At 44.5% G+C, this 25,401-nt stretch overlaps 1 protein-coding gene across 2 annotated transcripts in view; it reads left to right on the top strand.

Moving 5' to 3' along the window:
* The window catches only part of LOC147108634 (beta-1,4-galactosyltransferase 5-like), a 119,505-nt gene that overhangs the window by 56,876 nt on the left and 37,228 nt on the right, over window positions 1-25,401 (top strand). Inside the window, exons 2-3 of one of the 2 annotated variants that reach the window (XM_086005333.1) lie at window positions 12,880-13,008; window positions 24,515-24,628. In XM_086005333.1, the coding sequence (XP_085861459.1) occupies window positions 12,880-13,008; window positions 24,515-24,628 (243 nt within the window). Of the gene's footprint in view, window positions 1-12,879; window positions 13,015-24,514; window positions 24,629-25,401 lie in introns of both variants that reach the window. The other variant, XM_086005332.1, reaches the window with a different exon arrangement.

The following is a 25,401-nucleotide window of genomic DNA, read 5'->3' as shown; positions in this document are numbered from 1 at the left end:
ACAAATACTGATTTCATTCAATTCCTCCCTCTCATTAGACCCTATGTTCCCTGACATCTGAGTTTTTGTGTCCTCCTTTGTGAAGACTGAACCAAAGTATGTATTTAATTAGTCTGCCATTTCTTTGTTCCCCATTATAAATTACCCTGATTCTCACCAAGGCACCTATGCTTGACTTCACCAGTCTTTTTCTCTTCACATATCTGTTGAAGCTTTCACAGTCAGTTTTTATGTTCCTTGCAAGCTTACTCTCATACTCTATTTTCCCCCCTCTTAATTAATCCCTTTCTCCTCCTTTGCTGAATCCTAAACTGCTCCCAATCCTCAGGTTTGCTGCTTTTTCTGGCCAAATTATATGTCCTCTCCTTGGATTTTATGCTATCCCTAATTTCCCTTGTTAGCCACGGTTGAGTCACCAATTTTGTTTTATTGTTTTGCCAAACCGGGATGAACAAATTCTGTAGTTCATCCATGCGATTTTTAAATGTTTGCCATTGCCTATCCACCGTCAACCCTTTAAGTAACGCTCCCCAATCCATCCTGGCCAACTCGTGCCTCATGCCATCATAGTTTCCTTTTATTTAAATTCAGGACCCAAGTCTCTGAGTCGACTACTTCACTCTCCATATTCTATCAGATTATGAATGGGAGGAAAGGACAAAAGGGAAAGTCTGTGATGGGGTGGAAGGCAGGAGACATTGAACGACAAAAGGGATGATGGTGCAAGGTAAAACAGGGTGGTAATGGGACAAATAAAGAAACAAAAGAATAGCAGTATCAGCACCTGCTTCTTGCAAGAATAGGGGCAGAGGTTACGATCTGAAATAGTTGAACATAATGCTGAGTCTGGAAGGCTATGAAGTGCCTAATAGAAAGATGAGGTGCTGTTCCTTGAACTTGCGTTGAGCTTCATTGGAACAGTGAAGGAGGCCGAAAACAGACGTCCGAGTTGGAGTGGTCCGGAGAATTAAAGTGGCAGGCGATTGGAAGCTCGGGGTCACGCTTGCGAACTGAACGGAGATGTTCCGCAAAGTGGTCACCCAATCTGCGTTTGGCCTCCCCAATGAAGAGGAGACCGCATCATGAGCAGCGAACACAGTATACTAAATTGTAAGAAGTGCAAGTGTAGTTATTCCAATTAATTTTGTACAAATTGTTCAGCTTAAAATGTTTGTCATTGAGTTCAGTCGATTAAAAGTAGAAAATGCTTCAAATATGGGGGTAGAGTTTCTGCTCCTTTACACCAGTTATATCTGTCCAATCCAGGCAGAACCTACTCAAATTTCTTTTTGTCGGAGCGAGTAAGAAAGACAAAAGCTCGACTTCTGATCCTTTGCTCCATGTGTTGAGGATTGGCTTTCTAAGTTGCCAACCAAAGTTACCAAATTGAATGCAAAACCGCCCCCTATTCTCTTGTCACATAAGCTGCCAACACTCGCTGTCCAGCCTTGCAGAATAAACTGTGTGCACAGAAATACAGTACCAGAAGTTGTCTGTTGCCGGTGGAATCAAATTCTTAATAAGGAATCAACACTTTCAGAAAGATTGGAGAAAATGGTGAGGGGGCGGGAGAAACAAAGATGTATCTTAGTAGTAGATTTGCAGTATAAACAAAATGGGGAACACAGTGGAGAACATGAATGCAAGATTTCCTTAATTTGTGCACAAATTAGCTGCCGTGTTTCCCTACATGGGAAAGTGACAGCAATTCTTTTTTTTTAAATGCTCAATTGCCTATTGGCAGTTGTGAGAGGGCCTTTCCCCAAACCCCAGTTCTCCTATTTTATAGTGAACAATAACAATTGCAAAAAGAAAATACTGCAGATGCTGGAAATCAAATAAAAACAGAAAATGCTGGAGAAACTCGGGTCAGGCAGCATCTGTGAAGAGTGAAACAGAGTTGACTTTGCAGGTCGATGACCTTTCGTCAGAACTGGAGCAATTGCAAGGTATGTTTACTATTCTTGGACTGAATGGAGATCGAAAGAGTTAAATTGAGCTATTTAATAACCTGCCACATAGTATTATAGCTCAACACACAAATGTAGACACTCCATGATGAATTGCTTCGCTTTTCCAATTTTGATATGCTTTACCTTTTTAACAGTGTATTTTAAATACTGGTTTCTGAAACTGTTTTCAGCACCATGTTGGGTTTCCTGTTTAACCCTTTATCAGCCAATAGAGAGCACACCTTTCTTGTTATCCCAGCTTTCACTAGTTCAGAGTTTCAGATTAAAACCAGTACTGTGCACTTGCTAGCAAACTTGTACGCATAAGGTCATGCCTGTTGCTATTTTGAATAGAAGTCGGAAAGCACATGAGTTGAAACTTAGCTGGAAAATTTGATGGAGATGAACCAGATTTAAAAAAAAAAAAAATCTGTGTTCAGTATTGTACAAATAAATTTAACAGAACCCTTTAAAGAGATTATAAGGGTGAGTACATGTGATAGCTCAATAAGTTTACATTTCGTGGAAATGGGTCACATTTGAAAAGAAGCTGTATTAGGGGAAAAAATCATGAGCTGCAGGGGCAATAAAATGTCATAATGAAGTCAGCTGATCCAGTCGACAAACTGGTGTCATTATAGTTCACATTTAAAATGAATGCTTGCGTTGATAATTTTAATTTGTCCAGTGTGTGCTATTAACTGTATCCTTCAACTCCTCGTGGATCGCATCAGTATTTATTCATACCATTGACTGTAACTTGTTACCAAAGTCATGAGTTTATCAGGTCAGCCTGATGGTTTATATTCTACAATGTTTAACAGTACTTTATCTGTTTGGTTCAAGCATTCATTTTTAAAATTTTCTTTCATACTTTAGGTCTTCAAGGTCAGGCATATTGGTACTGATCAAATAAATACCTTTCCATTCTAGAGATCCAGTGTTAGTATTGAATAACTTTAGGTCAGAGCTAAGTTCCTTTACTGTCCTCCAATACTGTATTGCCTAATAAAGGGGTTGCCTATCCATAACCTTTCATAGCCAGCATTCTGACTATATTAACTCAAACATAACCATTGTTTACTACTATTGCAAAATGTAATCATTATCTATTCTATTTTGTTTCAGTACAATAGACTGCAACAGAAAATGTAATTCATTCTATAAAATATTAGTTGTACTACTTGTGGGTATGTAATTGCTTAGTTGGCTATCCTGGCTTGGTGCTGTGCTTTTTTTTTTTATTTCTTAACGCAGGCTTTTCTATGTGATTGCCACATGTGGACATTTTCAAACAGTGTTCAGAACTTTTGTAGCGTATTTAATGTGATTTGCAAATACCACAAGTTAATATGTACAGAGGACTTTGAACGCTTGCCGCAGGGCTTTCCACTTCTGCTTTACCAGCTCTCAATTTTTCTGTCCATTAAAATGAATCGGGTGGAAATTGTGGGTTGGTGAGCGCACAAGTGGAAAAACCCAGCAAGCATTTGTATCTGGTGATGTTTAACTATATGGTAAATATTTCCTGTTAATCATGTGTTTGAATAATATGAAGATATTGAGATGAAGGTACTTATTAGTTAGCAGTTATTTTCTTTGACGGGTTATGTTATAACATTAAATTGCTGAACAGATTCTGCTTTAGCCTCTCCAATGGCTTATCCAATCTCCAACTGAGCCAAACAGACAAGTTAGGACAAGCGCTTAATCCCTGATTTGTGCTGTGTTCGAGGATCTCAGCCTGTGCAGCAGATGCGGGAAGTGCAATTGAACTCTACGCCCTGGGTTACAGAAAGGGGAAAGTTGCCAGGGAAATAGTTAAAGTTAACATTGGAATATAGTGCACTGGCGAGCTACAGAATGAAACAGAGTTGGTACTGGAGAGATACAGTATTAAGGATAGACTTGGTAGTTCACAAATACCCGATGATGAATAGGCACCAGGTGTTGAAAGAATGTAATGTGTGATAAGGTCGCTGCTACTCTCTTGTACAAATAATATGTATCGCCTCAACTGAAATATAGCTAGATAATGTTGTTTCATTAGTTTTGCCTTATATGGACTTATTTAACTCTTGGTGCAATGGGTAGTAATGACAGTGGTCAGGTGCACCTGGGGCCTGAGTACTAAATGCCTGGGTTCAAAAGGAAAGATAATGAGCAGCACCAGTGATTACATGGAGCTTGCATGCAAGGTAGAATTGGTCCAGGTTAGTAGATTTTACATAGGATTACATAGAATATATGGCACAGAAACAGGCCATTCATTTGGCCCAACCAGTCCATGCCAACTTTTATGCTCCACTCGAACCGCCTCCCGTCTTTCCTCATCTAACTCTATCAGCATGACCCTCTATTCCCTTCTTCCTCATATATGCTTGTCTAGCTTCCCCTTTAATACATCTATACTATTTGCTTCAACCACTCCCAGTAGTAGCGAGTTCCACATTCTCACCGTTCTTGGGTAAAGAAGTTTCTTCTGAATTCCCTATTTGATTTCTTGGTGGCTATCTTATATTAATGGCCTCTAGTTATTCTCTTCCCCACAAGTGGAAACACTCTCTCTATTTACTCTATCAAAACCTTTCATAATTTTAAAGACCTCTTTTAGGTCACCCCCTCAGCCTTCATTTTTCAAGAGAAAAGAGACCTTTCATCCTTTTCTGATGGGTATACCCTCGCATTTCTGGTATCATCCTAGTAAATCTTCTCTGCACCCTCTCCAGTGCCTCTATATCCTTTTTATATTATGGCGACCAGAATTGTACGCAGTACTTCCAAGTGTAGTCTAACCAAGGTTCAATACAAGTTTAGCATAATTTCACTACTTTGCTGTGTCTCAGATTGGTAATATGTGATCTGTTCTTTTTGGTCTGTTGAAGATTAGTTTGTTCACATGATGTTACTCTATGGTCTGTTTCACTGTTGAATCCTTGACTTAGAATCATAGGGCCAGATATTCCGGTCCCTATGGGTGAGTACGCGCTGTGTACTCACCTGTAGGGACATCGGAAATGCCTGTTTCAGGCATGCATTGTGCATGTGTTGGAAACCAGCATTTCCAATCTGTCAAGAAAGCTCTTGACAGATCCTCCGGCTGCGCTGGAGCAGGGCCTTTGCGGGCGATGAGTTCTGTTTTTTGGAGACCCTCTGCCTGCAGAAAACGCTTGCACCTGCTTTTACCAGGCACAAGAATTGTAAGGCCTGCTTTTACCAGGATAAGAGTTGAAAAAAAAGTGGGAAAAAAAAACAATTTCCACTGATTTATCATTTAAAAATACTTTAAAGAAAGGTAAGTTTATTTAGCCTCGTTAAAAACTTTAATTTTTTTCAAAAAATTTAAATTTTTGTTTAATCGTTAATTTATATAGTCACTTTAAAAATGTGATTTAAAAAAAAAAGTATTTGAAGTTTTACTATGTTTTGGGGGTGATCTCTAGTCATATATTTGACAGGTCTTCCTGTCAAATCTATGAATGGAGATTCCCTTCTCTGATATGGCCCACATGATCATGGGACGCTGCGAACTGCTTGCACCTCTGGGATACGTGTGCCCTGCACACCGGCAGTTTGGAGAGGCCCAGTGTGGTAAACCACTGTTTGTATACTGTTTGCATTCCATTGTGTACATGCCTGGACATGCCTCGGCTGACTCCTCCCACAAGTCCTAGTAAAAGGTGGCTGCTCCCCAGCCCTTTGTATTTCTGGACCGGTCGACCACTCGAGGCAGACCTCCATTCTTTTGTTAATAAAAGCCTTTAGTTACTCTTCTAACTCTCAGTCTTTTATGAGTAATTGATAGCGCATCAATTTTATTAACAAAATTTTTATAATGGAAAAGATCCTCACACCAGCATGCCTGGACTTAAATCATCGGGAGGCGGACTCATCCACCAAGTTTACTCACTGGCTTAAGTGTTTCGAAAAATTCCTGACCGCCTCCGAAGCAATCAAATCGGAAGAGGACAAACTGGATGTCCTGACCTCCAAAGTGAACCACCGAGTGTACTCGGTCATCCAAGACGCGACCTCATACGCGGATGCTATCAAGCTCCTCAAGGACCAGTACACGCGCCCAGTGAACAAAGTGTACGCCAGGCACCTTCTGGGGAGTCGTAAACAACAACCTGGGGAATCGACCGTGGAATATCTTCAGGCACTGTCCGTGCTTGGCCGGGCCTGTGGGTGTAAGGATGTAAAGGCCGCCGTGTACACAGAGGAACTTATCCGGGACGCTTTTGTAGCGGGCCACAGATCCAATTACACCCGACAGCGACTGTTGGAGCAGAGTGACCTCAACCTCAACAAGGCCTCTGAACTCGCACTATCATTGGATGCAGCCTACCAGGGCATGGATGCCTACTCCTCTGCACCGTGGACGCCGCGGGGAACGACAGCCTGGGACACGGTAGGACCGCCTCATAGCGCCGTGCCACCCCAGCCACACCCCAGCAACGGCCCAACTACCGCAGCAGTGTCCCAAGGCCAGACAGCAGTGCCCCAAGGCCAGAAATGCTACTTCTGTGGCCAGGCAAAACACCCCAGAGCGCGCTGCCTGGCGAAAAACGCGATCTGCTCGGGCTGCGGGAAGAAGGGACACTACGCTAGCGTCTGCAGGGCCAAAGCCACCCCGAACCCCAGCAGCGCCGCGTGTGGGCCATGCGGGCCGCCATCTTGGGCCTCCTCGGCCATGTGCGAATCACCGGTACAGCAGCCATTTTGGACGCCTCCAGCCACATGGGGATCATGGACGCCGCCATCTTGGACGACAGCCGGGACGCAGCAGGCCCCCGACACCGCCTCATCTGATACCCGCAGCGACACACCGACCCCTACGCTGGCATCCGTTACACTGGACCAAGCGAGACCGCACCAACTGGCCAGTTCCACAATGGACATTAAGGTAAATGGTCACGATACAATCTGCCTTTTTGACTCTGGGAGCACGGAGAGCTTCATCCACCCCGACACGGTGCGGCGTTGCTCTCTCCCAGTCCTGCCTGCGCACCAGCGGATTTCTATGGCCTCCGAGTCCCAGTCAGCGGACATTGGCGGCTACTGCGTGGTGACACTCATAGTAGACGGGACTGTGTGCGATAATTTTAAACTTCTGGTCCTGCCCGACCTCTGCGCTGCCGTTCTACTGGGGTTAGATTTTCAGTGCCACCTTAAAAGTGTTACGATGGCGTACGGTGGACCCCTCCCCCCACTCACAGTCCGCAGCCAGCAGCTTCCAAATTGCCCGCCGCGCACCAGGTGCAACCTCTCCACACTCCGAGTCACCCCCCCCCCCACTGTAAGCCCATCGCCACAAAGAGCAGACGATACAGCGCCGGGGACAGGGTTTTCATTAAAACCGAAGTGGAGCGGCTCCTGAAGGAAGGGATTATTGAGGGCAGCACCAGCCCCTGGCGAGCCCAGGTTGTGGTCGTTAAGACCGGCGAGAAGCAGCGCCTGGTCATCGACTACAGCCAGACAATAAATCGCTACACCCTACTGGACGCTTACCCACTCCCCCGCATAGCTGATATGGTCAATCAGATTGCGCAGTACCGCGTCTTCTCGACCATTGACCTGAAATCAGCATACCACCAGCTCCCTATCTGCCCTGAGGACCGCCAGTATACTGCCTTTGAGGCAAACGGCCGCCTCTATCACTTCCTTAGGGTTCCCTTTGGCGTCACCAACGGGGTCTCCGTCTTCCAAAGGGAGATGGACCGGATGGTAGATCAAAATGCGTTGCAGGCCACTTTCCCATACCTGGACAATGTGACCATCTGCGGCCGTGACTTGCAGGACCATGACGCAAACCTCGAAAAATTCCTCCGCACCGCCCAACTCCTGAACCTGACATATAACAAGGAGAAGTGCATATTCTGCACAAACCGCCTCGCCATCCTTGGCTGTGTTGTGGAACACGGAGTCATCGGTCCCGACCCCGACCGGATGCGTCCCCTTATGGAACTCCCACTGCCCCACTGCCTCAAGGCCCTGAAGAGGTGCCTAGGGTTTTTCTCCTATTACGCTCAGTGGGTCCCCTACTATGCGGACAAGGCCCGTCCGCTGATCAAGTCCACCTCTTTTCCCTTGACGGCAGAGGCCCGCTTAGCCTTCCACCGTATCAAGGAGGACATCGCCAAAGCCACCATGCACGCAGTGGACGAATCCATCCCCTTCCAGGTGGAAAGCGACGCGTCTGACTTTGCCCTGGCCGCTACCCTCAATCAGGCGGGGAGACCCGTGGCCTTCTTTTCACGAACCCTCCAGGGCCTGGAGGCCAGACACTCCGCTGTTGAGAAGGAGGCCCAGGCTATTGTGGAGGCTGTGCGTCATTGGAGGCACTACCTGGCCGGAAAACGATTTACCCTGCTCACTGACCAGCGTTCAGTCGCTTTCATGTTTAACAACAAGCAGAGGGGCAAAATCAAAAATGACAAGATCTTGAGGTGGAGAATCGAACTTTCCACCTACAATTACGAGATCTTGTACTGGCCCGGGAAGCTCAACGAACCCCCGGATGCTCTATCGCGTGGCACCTGCGCCAGCGCGCAGATCGATAGACTGCGGGCCCTCCACAATGACCTCTGCCACCCGGGGGTCACCAGGTTCTTCCACTTCGTCAAGGCCCACAACCTACCTTACTCCATTGAGGAGGTCAGGACCATGACCGGGAACTGCCAAGTCTGCGCTGAGTGCAAACCGCACTTTTATAAACCAGACAGGGCCCACCTGATAAAAGCCACTCGCCCCTTCGAGCGCCTGAGCGTCGATTTTAAAGGGCCTCTCCCCTCCTCCGACCGCAACGTGTACTTCCTCAATATTATTGATGAGTACTCCCGTTTCCCGTTCGCCATCCCCTGCCCGGACATGACCAGTGCCACGGTCATTAAATGCCTAAATGACCTCTTCACCCTGTTCGGTTTCCCCAGCTATATCCATAGCGACCGGGGCTCATCGTTTATGAGCGACGAACTCCGTCAGTACCTGCTAACTGGGGGTATTGCCACAAGCAGGACCACTAGTTACAACCCCCGGGGGAACGGACAGGTGGAAAGAGAAAATGCGACAGTTTGGAAGGCCGCCCTGCTAGCCTTAAAGTCTAGGGGCCTTCCAACCTCCCGCTGGCAGGATGTGCTACCCGATGCGCTCCACTCTATTCGGTCACTGCTCTGCACTGCCACTAACGCCACCCCTCATGAGAAAATGTTTGTCTTCCCAAGGAAGTCCACATCGGGGACATCGCTACCGCCATGGCTGACGTCCCCAGGGCCGGTCCTACTGAGAAGACACGTGAGGACCCATAAAACGGACCCCCTGGTCGAGAGGGTCGACCTCCTCCACGCCAACTCCCAGTACACTTACATTGCGTACCCGGACGGGCGGGAGGACACAGTCTCCATAAGAGACCTTACACCCTCGGGGGCTGCAGTAACCCACTACCCACTACCACCACCCCCCCCCCCCCCCCCCCCCCACACGATCCGATATCCAGCCCCAGCAGACGGCAGGCCTGGGTCCCGCGACCCGCTCAACATCTACGAGGACGACACGCCAGCGCCACAGCCTACGCGGGACTTGATGCCGGAAGCTTCACTACCCCCGCCGTCGCCACGCCGATCACAGCGGCAGACAAGACCTCCGGAGAGACTCCAATACACTAACTTTTAATACACTTCACCCCGCCGGACTCAATTTTAAACAAGGGGTGAATGTGGTAAACCACTGTTTGTATACTGTTTGCATTCCATTGTGTACATGCCTGGACATGCCTCGGCTGACTCCTCCCACAAGTCCTAGTATAAAGGTGGCTGCTCCCCAGCCCTTTGTATTTCTGGACCGGTCGACCACTCGAGGCAGACCTCCATTCTTTTGTTAATAAAAGCCTTTAGTTACTCTTCTAACTCTCAGTCTTTTATGAGTAATTGATAGCGCATCACCCAGCAATGGAACTCTGCGTATCCCGGGAGCCCTCCAGTCTTGGCGCAGATTTTTCCAGATCGCAGCCCTCTGCCCACGGGAGGCCTGCGAACTGAATTTCTGGGCCATAGAAAAATAGGAGCAGGAGTAAGCCATTTGGCCCTTCGAGCCTGCTCTGCCATTCAATATGATCATGGCTGATCCTCTCTCAATAACACATTCCCGCTCTCTCCCCATACCCCTTGATGCCTTTTGTATCTAGAAATCTATCTATCTCCTTCTTAAATATATTCAGTGACTTGGCCTCCACAGCCTTCTGTGGTAGAGAATTCCACAGGTTCACCACCATCTGAGTGAAGAAATTTCTCCTCATCTCAGTCCTAAATGTCCTACCCCATATCCTGAGACTGTGACCCCTCGTTCTAGACTTCCCAGCCAGGGGAAACCTCCTCCCTACATCCAGTCTGTCTAGCCCTGTCAGAATTTTATCCTTTTCAATGAGATCCCCTCTCATTCATCTAAACTCTAGAATACAGGCCTAGTTGACCCAATCTCTCCTCCTACAACAGTCCTGCCATCCCAGGAATTAGTCTGGTGAGCCTTTGCTGCACTCCCTCTATGGCAAGTATATCCTTTCTTGGGTAAGGAGACCAAAACTGCACACACTACTCCAGGTGTGGTCTCGCCAAGGCCCTGTATAACTCTAGTAAGACATCTTGCTCCTGTACTCAAATCCTGTTGCAATGAAGGCCAACATACCATTTGCCTTCCTAATTGCTTGCTGCACCTGCATGTTTGCTTTCAGTGATTGGTGTATAAGGACACCAAGGTCCCTTTGTACATCAGCATTTCCCAATCTATAACCATTTAAATAATACTCTGCCTTTTCTGTTTTTCCTACTGAAGTGGATAACTTCACATTTATCCACATTCTACTGCATCTGCCATGTAATTGCCCACTCGCTCAACTTGTCTAAATCGCCTTGAAGCCTCTTTGCATCCTCCTCACAACTCTCAATCCCACCTAGTTTTGTGTCGTCAGCAAACTTGGAAATATTACATTTGATTCCCTCATCCAAATCATTGATATATACTGTATTGTGAATAGCTGGGGCCCAAGCACTGATCCCTACGGTACCCCACTAGTCACCGCCTGTCACCCTGAAAAAGACCCATTTATTCCTATTCTGTTTCCTGTCTGTTAACTAATTTTCAATCCATGCCAGTATATTACCCCCAATCCCATGTGCTTTAATTTTGCACACTAACCTCTTATGTGGGACTTTATCAAAGACCTTCTGAAAATCCAAATACACCACATCCACTGGTTCTCCCCTATCTATTCTACCAGTTACATCCTCAAAAAACTCTAAGTGTGTCAAACACTATTTCCCTTTCATAAATCCATGTTGACTTTGTCTAATCCTATTGATATTTTCTAAGTTATCACATCCTTTATGATAGACTCTAGCTTTTTCCCTACTACTGATGCTAAGCGATCTGGAGTTCCCAGTTTTCTCCCTTTTTAAAAATAGTGCGGTTACATTTGCCACCCTCCAATCTGCAGGAACTGTTCCATAATCTATAGGATTTTGAAAGATGACAACCAATGCATCCACTATATCCACAGCTACGTCTTTTAGTACTCTGGGATATAGATTATCAGGTCCTGGGGTTTTATCGGCTTTCAGTCCCATTCATTTCTCTAGCACTTTTTTACGAATACTAATTTCCTTTAATTCCTCCTCCTCTCTAGACCCTTGGTTCCATTGCATTTCTGGGAAGTTATTTGTGTCCTCTTCCGTGAAGATAGAACCGAAGTATTTTTTAAATTGCTCTGCCATTTCCTTGTTCCCCATTATAAATTCTCCCGTTTCTGACTGTAAGGGATCTACATTTGTCTTCAATAATCTTTTTTCTTCTTACATAATTGTAGAAGCTTTTCCAGTCCGCTTTTATGTTCCTTGTAAGTTTACTCTCGTACTCTATTTTTCCCCTCTTAATCGCTTGGTGCTTTTTTGCTGAACTCTAAACTGCTCCCAATCCTCAGGCTTGCTACTTTTTCTGGCAACTTTTCTGACTTAACCAATGAAGCTTATTTTATAGGTTATAAAGGACTAAATTGAGGAGTGTCTTCATTGAGATTTCTGAACTAAATTATAAACATCTAATTTAAAGAAAACATTTAGCACATTCTCCTCCCACCTCTTTGACCAAGTTTCTCTCCTCATCTTTTTTAATTCAGCATCCTTTATCCACAAGCCTCTGCGAAGCACCTTGGGATAATTATCCTGTTTGAGACACTATCTAAATGCATGTTGTTGCAAAGCATCCATGCAGACACCTACAAAGCAAAGCTGCATTATGTCGACCTGTGCATTGAGCAATGCTTAAGGCTGTGCTTTGCTCATGGAGGTTGACCTAGAGCCCATCTTCACCGGAGGCACTGCATTACCACTGTCTTTGAAAATTGCCACCACCCTCAACTTCTTTGTCACAAGTTCATTTCAAGCTGCCTCTGAGACACTTACAGGAACAGCTCAGAGGATTTTTTAAATACCTGCTTTGGCAACTGCAAGAAAAATGCTCCTTGATGCTTGCAGTTTTGTACCCGTTCAATCGTCATTTCTTTTCCTTGATGCTCTCTTGATGCTTTAAGAATTGGTGCCTTTTTCACCCCCTTTCTCTTTGTGCTTACCTGCTCCTGGGTGTCTGCTCTTCTATGGCTGCTATTAGAACATCCACATATTCCTTTCCCCACTGTATTTATTTAGTCTGGCTGTGATCAGGAATGTAATGTGTAGGAAGTTTGAAACTCAAGCTTGCACCATGTTAGTCTGCCTCTGTTTCTGAATCTGTCATTAGATTAGAGTTTGCATCTTCTGATTTTAATGAGGTACTCTGTTATTTCTAAATTCAGTGGTTGCTGATCACGTTAATTGAACTGCAATTACCAGTTATGTAATTATGGTGAACTGTATTTAATTGTGCATTTTTTCTTTTCCAGCAAACACCTATCTATTTATGATGCAAGCCCAAGGCATCATGATCAGAGAGAGTGTGAAAACGATGGGATCCCAAATGTATGAGCAGGTGGTTCGCGGCACTTATGCCAAGATGAACAGCAGCCTTAATGGTACAGGTATTTATGCAGTAACCATGGTAACATGCATTAAAATGGAGACATGTATTCTATGAGTGCACAATAACTGGCTTCTGTTTAGAATGTATGAATATTATGCACCTGAAAAAGAAAATTCCTTTAGCAAAATGTGGTACCTTCATGTATATATTTCAAATATTTTTCTTTCCACCTTAGCAACTAGTATTTGTATTAAAATTCAATAATGTTATTTTTTCATCTTATTTTAGTTTGTAGCACTTTCCCCTCCAAGTCAATTGTTAAGGTTGTATTTCAAACTTCATTCACTGACTTGAACACCTACTCCTAGGATTACACTTCAGTGCAGTTACTGACTGAGTTCTGCATTGTTGGAGGTGCTGTCTTTTGGAGGATGTGTTAAACCAAAGCTGTGTGTGTACCTGTTCAGGCTGATGTAAAAGATCCCATGGCACTATTTGAAGAGGAGCTGGGAGTTGTGTGTCCTGGCTAACCAGCACCAGCAAAAACAGTTTACTAGTCGGTCATCTCATCGGCTGTTTGTGGAATCTTGCTGTGTGATAATGGCTGTTGGGGTTTTGCCTACATAAGTGACTGCACTTCAAAATAATTTGTTGGATGTGAAGTACTTTGGGAAGTTTGGAGGATGTGATGAGGTGTAAATAAAAGCAAGGCCATTTTGTTTGCTCTGGAGAAGAGTTGAATACATTTGTACAGTCTACTAACTGTACAGAGGAATTGTGCTGAAACTTGAATAGGCTCTGAAGGGTGGCAGACCATATATTTTGTAAATGCAAAATGTGCAACACTTCACAGCGCATTATTTCCCCTGAGTAGTTTGTTTTTCATCAGCCATGTAATTTCCTGGGAGAGACAAAGAACCAGAAAAAACCCCAGGGCCAATAAGGGAAAAAATGCTTTGGAAAATTCCTCTCCAAACCCCTCCAGCAATCAAAACAGTCCAGGAGATCAAGTGTTATCTATAAAGACACTTGCTTCTATATGATGCGATCTCTGCCCCAGTCAAGGACTGGTCCAACTACCTCTTAAAGGCATCCAAAGAGTCAACATCCACTACACCAGCCGGCAATGCACTCTTGAAGCTCACTGCTCTCTGGAAAAGAAGAGCTGCCTAACATCCAGTCTATATGCCAATTGGTTTCATTAGATAAACCTAGTAGATTTGCATTGAGTTGTTTTCCAACCTAATATTAATGCCCACCTTCACTCGGGAAATCTGAACTTGGATCAGAAGGTTGGCGTGTTTATTCAGGTTGCCATCTGTATACACTAATGCAGAATTACTGCTTTAATAAAAAAGGAAATTTGAAGTTACAGTCTGGAGAGTCATATATTGACATGCTTATTTTGTTTTACATATATTCCATTTTTAAACTGCATCCAATATTTCCACATTACAATTAAAAAAAAATGACCATCACATGCTCAGTTTATAACCATATTGTGGGGGGATGGGACTACAGATGCATGGTCCTTGTTGTAAAATGCAATAGTGAACCATGTATGTTTCCAGGCTAAGACCTCATGGCTGCAACACCAGTTAGCTGTGTATGAAGTCTGACATTGTATACTGATGTATTGTGTGTCCAAATATGTAAGCTATGATTCAGTCTTTGGGTTTCGTGCACTTTATTGGCTGGTTTAGTATGACATTTAGCACTACCATTGGCCATCACAAGGGAAAGCAGCCATTTGATGATGGATCCAATTTCCCCATGTTGTGTTTCACAATTCCCCTTTTCCATGTCTACTTCATTTGTTTTTACCTATATGCACCACGACAACTGGCTGTTCACCCTTCTCCCCCCCCCCCCCTCCCCCCCCCCCTCCCCCCCCCCTCCCCCCTCCAGAATGCCCTGCAGCCGCTCCAAGACATCCTTGACCCTCACACCAGGAAGGCAACATACCATCCTGGAGTATTGTTTGCGGCCGCAGAAACGCCTATCTATTCCCCTTACAATAGAATCCCCTATCACTATAGCGCTCTCGCACTTTTTTTTTCTCCCATCCTGTGCAGCAGAACCACCCATGGTGCCAGGAAGTTGGCAGCTGCTGCCATCTTCCTCAACAATATCCAAAACGGTATATCTGAGAGAGGATGGCCACAGGGGATCCCTGCACTACCTGCCTGCATCTACTACTCTGCTTGGCAGTCACCCATTCCCTTCCTGCCTGTGCAGCCTTTACCTGCGGTGTGACCAACTGATTAAATGTAATGCCCACTGTAAAGTCTGTGGGTTGTATTGCAAATAATACACAGACTCCAAGATTAACAAATAAAACAGGTCTTTACTATTCAGAGGTTCGGGCGAATCTGCCCTAGTTAACGTATCACAACCCTTATATACTGGTGTGGTCACTATCGGTATTACAGTATACATGAGCCAACAAATAGTGCCACACCTAAAGTAGTGCTCTTAAAGGCGAACGGTTACATTCCATAGTTCCCTTAAAGGTAAACGGGTACATACACTACAATCCTCCCTTTTTAGCTTTTTACTGACAGAATCCCGTTAAACATACAATCTTCAACTTTATATAAACAGTTTGCAGATATACTCTCGATGGAGTCAACGTCATATAACAGTTTACAAACATACTCTCAGTGGAAACAGTTTACAGGTTCCGTCTCTGTGGGAACAGTTCATAAATTCAGTCTCTGGTATTAATTCGTCCCAGACAGCATCTTTTTGGTGTAGCCGGTTCACCTGGTAAACGTGACTCCTCCATAGCCTTTTTAACAGCTTGTACTTTCGTCCTGTTGAACCAGCAGTGCTGACTTTTCCAACAACTGGGTTGCCTTGATATTTTCCTACTTCCCAACTGATTTAACTCCTTTCGTAGGGTCCACGCATGATCTGGTAGAAGTGATAATATTTGCGATAGTTATCATCTTCTGCTTTTTCTTTTCTGCTTTTTGGAGACTCTCGGGGCTCCCTTATCAGCTGCCAGCTGTAGCGCCACCAACTCTCTGTTCCTTCGACTTTAAGTGCTTCATCCTGATTTCGGCACTTTGGGAGTTTTCATCACAAACTGGGCAGACCACATCCTCGTAATATTCAATGTCACTCAACAGGTCATGGTAATATTCGGGTTCGTCCTGAGTTAGGCCAGCGAGAGGGCCTTCTACTTCCTCCTTACCCATCTGGACGTTAGCTGACTGTGGTTCCTTCCCTAGACATCTTTCTTGAAAAGACTTCTTCATGCATTCATCTTCATCCCGCTCTTCCTGGGTTTCCTGCAAATCCTTCACTCATGACTTCATTTGTGATTTCAACACTTCCCCTTCCCTCGGGGATTGATTGATCGGGCTATTCAATCCTACTGGAGCAGCTGTTTCAACATTCTGTTGTTCACATAGACGCGATTCAGCGTACTTTTGGCATCCCAGTAAAGTCTGTTTTGCAACCTCAGCTATTTCCCAAACTTTTGAGAGCTCCGAACTCCTTCCCATTGAAGATTGAAGCTCGTGTTCAGGTTGTTCCCATTGCAGAGTCTTTTCCCTCAGCATATGAAGGAGTTGGCTGACCGTTAACTCTTCCACGGGAACACTGTGGATCAGAGTCTTCTCCATTTCATCCACCTTTTCCTCCAATGCTTCCACCTTCTGTTCTTCTTGTACTTTGGCTTTCAGCGCTCGGAAAAGTTGCGCCCTGATGCTTTCTAGCTCATGTTCAGGGACCATTCTTACAGTCTCTGTGTTTCTTACAGTTTCCTTTCCTTCCACTGAAAGGATTCCCAGTTGAATCTGTTCTTCAAGTCGTTGGACCTCGGCCATTGCCGCTTCATATTTATTTTGTGTTTCCTTTAATAATTTAACGAGTTCTTGGACATCCTGTATTCCCTGTTCTGTTATGTCTTCCACCACTAATTTTTCCTCCATGGATTGAATCCCTAACGATGAGTCAGCCTTGGCCTGGAGCTCATCAAACATCTCCTGCAGTCTTTGTAATTCTTGCTCCTGTTCAGACTTTTGTTGTTCATATGCTTCCAGTAAAACTAGCTTTTCGGAGGTTGCCAAGTTAACCCCTTCCAGGATTGTAGTCTGAGCCTGTTCATACTGTTCTTTCAACTCGTTACACTCTGCTTGCAACAAGTCGTAGAGATGAACTGGAATACCATCCTGACTTCCTGAAGATTCCTCTTCCTTTGGATCGTTCTGTGCATATTCTAGTTCCTGAACAGCCTCAGGGAGATGTGATTGGTACTTGGCCACGATGGCTCTATGGTCGCTCTCTGCTTGAGCTAGCTGTCTCTGTTGTCTTTCCAGGGTCTCCCATTCGGTGTCCCAGAACTTTTTCATCTTTTCCATCTCTTGTACGAGACGGGCACTCAACTGTTCTAATTGTCGTTGTACTTTGACATAAGTTTGGGACCGAGCTCGGTGTTCTTCCGTCGTGGATGAATCCTTAGCTTGAGCAGGCTCAGAATTCTCTGTCAACCTGGGGTTCTGCTCTACAGCTTGATTTTGCTTGGTAACATGGGCCTGCCTGCCTGTCTTCGTTTCCTTTCCCCTCATCAGCAATTCCCTTTTTGCCTTTTCTTCCATGTTTACATTGGTCGTCACGTCATCCATTTCAGAATCTGAGCTGATAGCTTGCACCGAGTCCTCCTTCCCTATGGCTTTTAGGTAGTGCCATTCTATGTTTATTTTCTGCATCCACTCCCGCCCTAGGAGTGGTGGTCCTCCCTCAGGTAATACGTACAGATTCATTCGTGGGTGTTCTTTGCCCCTATCTCTCACTTTGACTCGTATTTTTCCCATGGGGTATACATTATGCCCCGTGTATGTCTGTAATACGAATTTAGTATTTCTTAAGGGTATGTGAGAGAATAGCCGGTGGTAGTCCTTTTGGTTGATGACTGATACAGCTGATCCCGTGTCCAGCTCCATTCGTACTTGGACTCCAGCTATTTTTAGTGTGACCCAGATCGTCTGTAGATCAGTTACTTTACCCACATTGTGGATTCTCAGACTATCCAGCTCCTGGCTGTTTGGGTCTGAGTCTGAATTTTGTTCGTCTGAACTCTTCAGCCACCTGATGCACCTTGTTGTACTTTTCTTGTGGTGGTGGCTTCCTTTGCTTGTTGGTCTTCTTTCCGGACCTGCATACCTTCGCGATGTGACCCAGTTTGCCACATTTCCTGCACTCTTGGTTCTTAAACCAGCACTGATTCTGGTCGTGCGTTGTCTTTCCACAATGGTAGCATTTGGAAGTGCTTGCAGTAACTTGGTCCACCCCGAGTGCCGCCGCCTTTAGCTGCATTTCCGCCGTTCCTTTCGCTGCAGCTTCGTGCGATGAAGCTATGAGGACAGCCCTGTCCAGTGTGAGGTCGTTTTCTTCCAGAAGTCGCTTCTGCGTTCCTTCTTTGGCCAAGCCGCATACGAACTTGTCCCGCAGCGCCTCTGTCAAATTCCCTCCAAACTGGCAGTATTTCGCTAGCTTACGCAGTTCGACTAAGTATTCCGCATTGCTTTCATCTTTCCTCTGGGTTCTTGCGTAAAATTTAAATCGTTCAGCCAGCATCAACGGTGTGGGGTTCAAGTGATCCTTCAGCACTGCTACGATCTCTTCGAAGGTCTGGTCCACTGGTTTAACTGGTGCTATTAGATGTTTCAAGAGCCCGTATGTTTTTGCTCCTATCGAATTTAACAAAGTTATTGCCTTGTCGTCATCCTCAATTTCGTTGGCTTTGCAATATATTTCTATGCGTTCCACATACGTGGCCCAGTCCTCTATCTCAACATCAAAATCATTAATATTTCCTCGCTTAGGCATCTTCTTCTCTTCTCGAGAACAACACAAGTATTTCTTTACTTATTATTGTTTTTCTAAGATGGCGGTTTCCCGCTTCTGTCTTCTTCCCCAGCGGTTTACCCGCGAAAAATGGCGGCTTTCCCGCGCTTCTCGGCTCTCCCCGCCCACTTTAATGGCGGTTTTCCCCGCGCTTTTCTGTTCTCCCCGCCCACGGCAATGGCGGTTTCCCGCTTCTTCCCCTGGCGGGAGGGGTACACTTTCCCCTGCGGGCGACGGACGCTGGCTACCGGTCCCCAGCCTGTGCGTCGGCTTCAGCGCTCTCCGCTGGCTTTCAGATCCCCAGCCCGCGCGTCGGCTTCAGCGCTCTCCGCTGGCTTTCAGATCCCCAGCCCGCGCGTCGGCTTCAGCGCTCTCCTTCCCGCGGCAGGCAACCGGCTCCGGGTACCCCCGATGACGGCGGACAGTTACAGCCTCTGAACTGGCTCTCGGCCAATTCCCGATTTCTCGGCTCTGTCTCACCCGGCCTGCTCCCGGTCTCGGCGCCTCTGGACCCGACTTTGTCTGGCTCCTTTCCCCCTCGACCGTGGTCGAGTGTACCGCCCTTATCCTCTGGTTTACTCCTTCCTTATTTTCTTTTACTGTTCCCTTACTCACAGTCCGTGGCAGCCTTGCCTCTCTTGTCGATCGGCTCGCTCCTCACTGTGGCAGAAGGAACCGTCAGTGCCTGTTGCAGATGGAAGTTTTCAATGCCAAAATCTTCCTCTTTGCTATCGCTGCAGCCTCGAGTTTTCACCCAGCAGAACGACGAGGGCGGGTGCCTCACTTCGACGCTCCTTAGTTGCTTAGGAACTACTGTTGCCGCAGGGTACGATCGGCCTCGTCGCCATTGTAAAGTCTGTGGGTTGTATTGCAAATAATACACAGACTCCAAGATTAACAAATAAAACAGGTCTTTACTATTCAGAGGTTCGGGCGAATCTGCCCTAGTTAACGTATCACAACCCTTATATACTGGTGTGGTCACTATCGGTATTACAGTATAAATGAGCCAACAAATAGTGCCACACCTAAAGTAGTGCTCTTAAAGGCGAATGGTTACATTCTATAGTTCCCTTAAAGGTAAACGGGTACATACACTACACCCACGACGTCCTCAGCATTGCGAATGCTCCACTACATATCCATTTGCAGCTCCAGCACTGCAATGCCATTTGCCATTAGCTACAGCTGGATACACTTCCCGCACACATGGTCGTCAGGGACACAGGAAGTGTCCCTGATTTCCCACATCATGCAGGAGGAGCATGCCATGGGGCTGAGCTGTGCTGCCATGACTTACCCTTTTAATTAATTTAAATTTAATCAAATCAATGCCACTAATTACTCTCCAATTAAATGATATACTCAAGGGCCCTTGTTTACTAGCATGCCCCGCTACACAACAGAGACCGTAGAAACTATAACCACAAAAATTAAGACCTTTTAAACTTTATAAACAAACCTTAACCGTCACACAAGAGTAGTATAAATACTCACCTGGCTGTACTCACCCAATCAGCTGCTTCCTCTTGCCTGCGTCATTTTTTGAATTGTGGCGTGGCTCTAGAACGTCACCGCTGGTCTGAGATTGACCGGCCCAACTCGCAGCACTCTTGTTGAAACCGCACCTGAATGTTTTGTGTATTTGCTGAGTTTTTGTGGCTCATATCACTAATTGCAAGTTTATTTGCTTTAGTTTGTTAAGTAATTAATAGAGTCATATCCACCTTTTCAGAGTTTGGTAGTGTAGTGCATTATATTCAGTAAGCAGATTACCACAAATGGAGTACTTGTTAATCCTTTTGAGTAAACACCTGCAAAGATATAAAGTTACTGCTTCTGGAACATCGGGGGAAAGGTGCCATGAGAGAGTCAACAGTGGATTTAGTCTCCTGCTTAGTTAAGATTGTAAATTTTCCTCAGTAGGAACCAAGATCTTATCCTAATCCTTCTGCCTATTCACCATTCCTCCACCCTCTGGAATCAGTGTACAAATCTAGGAGGTAAGACCTTGAAGGTAACCTTGTAATGTGTAGTGCCACCTAACATTGTACAATTGGGGAATATAGCTAATGCTTGCCCAGCTCCAACTGAAGCTGCAGCTATGCTGCTCTGTGCAATATTCTTAATCAGGCACAGCAGAAGGAAGTTTACATGAGATTTCAGGAAAGGAACTGTGTTCCTTTGTTAGCACTCCTGGTTGAAAGTCTCGGAGATTTAACTGGACGTTTGTTCCTCTATGAAGGAGTTGCTGCTCCCTTATGGTAACCAGTTCAGGGCGTTGTCACAAAGCATATGCAATAAAGGTTACATAGGATTAGTGCAACCAAATATCTCATGGCATTGGTCACATTCTGTCCCATCTCCAGGGTGGTTTTGGTGGATTCTGTCTCTGCAGAAGCTTCACAATGGTTGAAATATAACACTGACTCCTGTACTATTTAAGTATGCAAAATTGAGTCTTGGTTAACTAGAAATGTAATGTAAGAAATAGCAGTAATGAACACACATGCTTCTTGTATACAGAAGGGGTTTAATATGCTCTCAATATAACAGTGCAGGTCTGTGACACTACAGTACAGCTGTTAAAATGAGCATGCCAACAAAAATCTATTACAGTCTTGCTACTGCTTGTCATCCTGCAGTCTGTATTTGATGCACCATGGTGGTAGTGTCTTGCTCACCTTTTTTAGGACTGGGTAATTGCTGGGTTGCAGCCTAAATACTTGATTCAGTCAGGCCTTATTCAGCTTGGGATCTGGTTTTTTTAATGCTGCTGTGCCCAACACTTCCACAGTTCAGGAAAAATAAAGCTCTCCTATGTTGACCTGAGTGGGATTGCAGAATTATTTGAGGACACAAGGGTATGAAAATTCAAGCAGATGCACTCCCATTCTTCTTTGTATCACCTGTCTGTTTTTAGCTGACCTTGCTTGGATTGGGGGTTGCCTCTTTACAAAATTTCATGCTAAGTAGGTTTCCCTCCTAAGCTTTTGTGTTTGCAATTGTATTTTATCCCTCCGGAGATTCAGATTCCATTGAGTGATTTTTCGATTGGGTACTTGTGCGACACTCATGTTTATTAATGTGTGGCCCTGACTTGTCCAGCCTGGAGTTGGTCCTTTTTTGTTCATTGAATTCCTTCTGTAGTTTTGAACATCACCAAGGGGCAACTTGGTCAACAGCAGATGGTGGGTCATTGGATCATTCTGCTGCTTGATTGAGTAGGTTACAAGTTGATAAAAGCAGGGGGCTTTGTTCAAAGGGTTCATTCCCAGGAGGCTAATTTATAGAAAGGCTACTAAAATATTGTTTTAGCCTTTCATTGTATTTAGTAGATTGATTTCTTTCTGACTAGTAAATATGCATGACAAAATGGAGGGGAACATAGGAACAGGAGTAGGTCATTCAGTCCCTTGAGCTTGTACCACCATTCAATTAGATCATGGCTGATCTGTACCTCAACTCCATTTATCTGCCTTTGACCCATATCCTTTGATACCCTTACCTAACAAACATCTATTGATCTCCATCTTGAAAGCTTCAATTAACCCAGCATCCACAGCCTTTTGGGGGGAAAGAGTGTTTCAAATTTCTACTACCCATTGTGTGAAGAAGTGTTTCTTAATTATACTCTTGAATGGCCTGGCTCTGATTTTAGGACTATGCCCTCTTCTGGATTTCCCCACCGGAGGAAATAGATTCTCTTTATCTACCCTATTGAATCCATTTAGCATTTTAAACATCTCCATTACATTACCCCACAATCTTCTATACTCCAAGGGAAAAGCCAAGTTGATGCAACACCTGGTATCCTTCTGGTGAATCTCCTCCAATGCCAATATATTCTTCCTGTGGTGCAGTGCCCAGAACTCCAGATGGGGTCTGACCAAGGCACTGTACAAATTAAGTATATCTTCCTCCCCTTTTTGTTCCAGTCCTCTTGAGATAAAGGAAAACATTCCATTAGCCTTTTTGATTACTTACCTGTCAAATAGCTTTTGGTAATTTGTGTACTTGGAGACCTAAAAACTCTTTGCTCCTCCATGGTTTCTAGTTTCTCATCACTTAGAGAATGTCTTTCTTTGATCCAAAGTGGATGACTTCACACTTCCTGACTTTGAACTTCAATTGCCACAGTTTTGCCCACTCACTTATTCGGTCTATATCCCTTTGTAACTTCTGGCTCCCACCTGCACCACTTACTGTGCCTCCTAACTGGATATACAATTCTCTGTTCCTTCATGCAAGTCATTGATAAATATGGTTAAACAATTGAGGCCCCAGTACAGAGCCCTGGGGAACACCACATGCCCTGTTCTGTCAATCAGAGTGCCTACTCATTATTCTTTGTCTCTGTCTCCTACCACCCAACTAATTTCCAACCCATGTGGCAAGGTTATCTACAATTCTGAGCACTTTCATTTTTACTAATCTTTTTGTGCAGAAACTTATCAGATAGCATTCATAGTCACTCTCTGTTATCCACCATGTTAGTAACCTCCTCAAAAAAATCAATTAGATTAGTCAGATATGACTTGCCCTTCACAAATCCATGCTGATTCATTCTGATCAGCTCAGTTACTCAAACCCCTAATGGCAGATTCTAGTAATGTCGCCACAACTGACGTTAGACTGACAGGTCTGTAATTACCTGATTTCTCTCTCCCACCCTCCTTAAATAATAGACGTTATCAATTTTCCAAACCAATGGCACAATTCCCAATTCAAGAGCATTTTGGAAGATTATTGGTAATGCATCTGGAATTTCCTCACCTTTTAATACCCTGGAGTGGAAACATCAGGTCCTGGGCACAAGATCTAGGCAATAATTATAGTCTGTTAACTTGGTAATTAATAGACATCTACTTAGCCTTATATTTCCTACCACAGCATAGAAAGTCATAGTACTAAGAGTGGTGGAAGGAAAAAAACTAAACTGACTGACTAGAATAAGGTTACTGACCGTTTGAAAGGATATTTCAGATTTTGAATTCTGTAGATGACTGGTCTTTTTTGCTGCCTTGTTTTTTCTCTTTCTTCTTTCCCCCCCCCCCCCCCCCCCCCCCCAAAACCCCATTGTTACCCAGTGAGGACTTGAACACAGTGGTTTACAGAATACATATGGTTCAGCCTCATCAGTAGATTGTGAATTGGGTGACAATAGTAATATTGCCAGAATAAGATTACCCAAAAGTAGACCCATTTTGCCATTAGCACTCAGATGAAAATCCCTTGAGGAGCAGAGCTCTTCTAGCTATAGCTGTTGGCAGCTTCCCCACATTCTGAAAATATATCTCAACATGTATTCTGTGCCCCATATGAAGATGTGAGAGAATCATACCGATTTATAATTATTCCAGACTATCCAAAAAATTGATACTTTTCTCTACTTGTTAGCAAAATGTCAATGTGTATGAAGCATGGAAACATTGTTTATACTCGCACCAACTCTTTGCAACTCATTGCAAATGTTAGCAGGCAGAGAAAAATAAACTCTTAGGTATCCTTAAAATCTCATGGATTGAAATATCCCTTTCTAACTTCACTTGTGCAAGATATTTTGGCTGGTGAGTGACACATTTTATATTTAACATTACATGGCTACTCATATTAAAAAGTCAGGATTGCATGTATGTGGACAGCTTTTCTTGTAATGTACCTGCTGAAGATCTCAAATCTACTGTGCTCTAACTTCTCAGATTATCCAGATGATTTAAACCATAGTGAAACCTATCTACAAACTGCAACATTTCTTCCTGAAGATTTTACCTACCGTGCAAACCTCACCTGTCCTGAAAGACTTCCTTCCATGAGTGAGTATATGAACAAGTCAAGTTATTGTAAATCAATTGAGATATTAAATTATTGTTGGAATTAACCTAAATAAGAATTATTTTATCCATTCAAAGTTATAGCTAGGTTTTTCTCTAGTACAGAAATGCTGCAATATCTGAGAATGGATGACAAACCCTTTATGCATGGAAATCTACAAATTGATCATATTGGATGTAATGTTAAACATGGACCAAAAAAATTGTGTTTGCACTGCCTGTGGAAAAAGAAATTGCAAAGATGCTTGTTCCCTTTTTTTAAGAGCTATTTTGGGCTCCCCTTGGACTCAATAGATAAATGTACCTCATCATGTGGTATAAATACATACAGAGCAGGTAGAGGCCTAGTTTGTGGCTCCAACAGTCTCAGAGCAGCAGTGGGGTGCTGTTGTTGGTCTCTGCACACCTAGACTAAGGAGGGAGGGAAAAACAAAATTGCACAATAGACGCGCAAAGGTTCCCATTTGTATCCACTTAACAGTACACCTCAAAAGGCCCAAGGGTTGCTGTACTTGTACTGGTAAGTCGATATGTGATGATTGCTTTTTTGGGATACTGCAGCCAGAAAGTGCGACGCAATCATTGAACTACCTATTTGATCTTTCTGGATGCAGAGCAGCAGAATATTACTAACTCTCTTGTTGGCAGAAATGTGGTACAAAAGGTTTACTATGAAAAGGGTGTTATCGACCCAAACGATTATAAGGATTGAGTATATTTGGTTTAAAGTTAGTTTTGATAAATTTATATTCACA

The sequence above is a fragment of the Somniosus microcephalus genome, chromosome 13 (genome assembly GCF_052327205.1).
Source record: "Somniosus microcephalus isolate GS21.2 chromosome 13, FLI_Smic_1.0, whole genome shotgun sequence".
NCBI classification, from domain to species: Eukaryota; Metazoa; Chordata; class Chondrichthyes; order Squaliformes; family Somniosidae; genus Somniosus; species Somniosus microcephalus.
The sequence above is the reverse complement of the archived record's forward strand: the minus strand, read 5'-3'. Positions and strand labels throughout refer to the sequence as shown.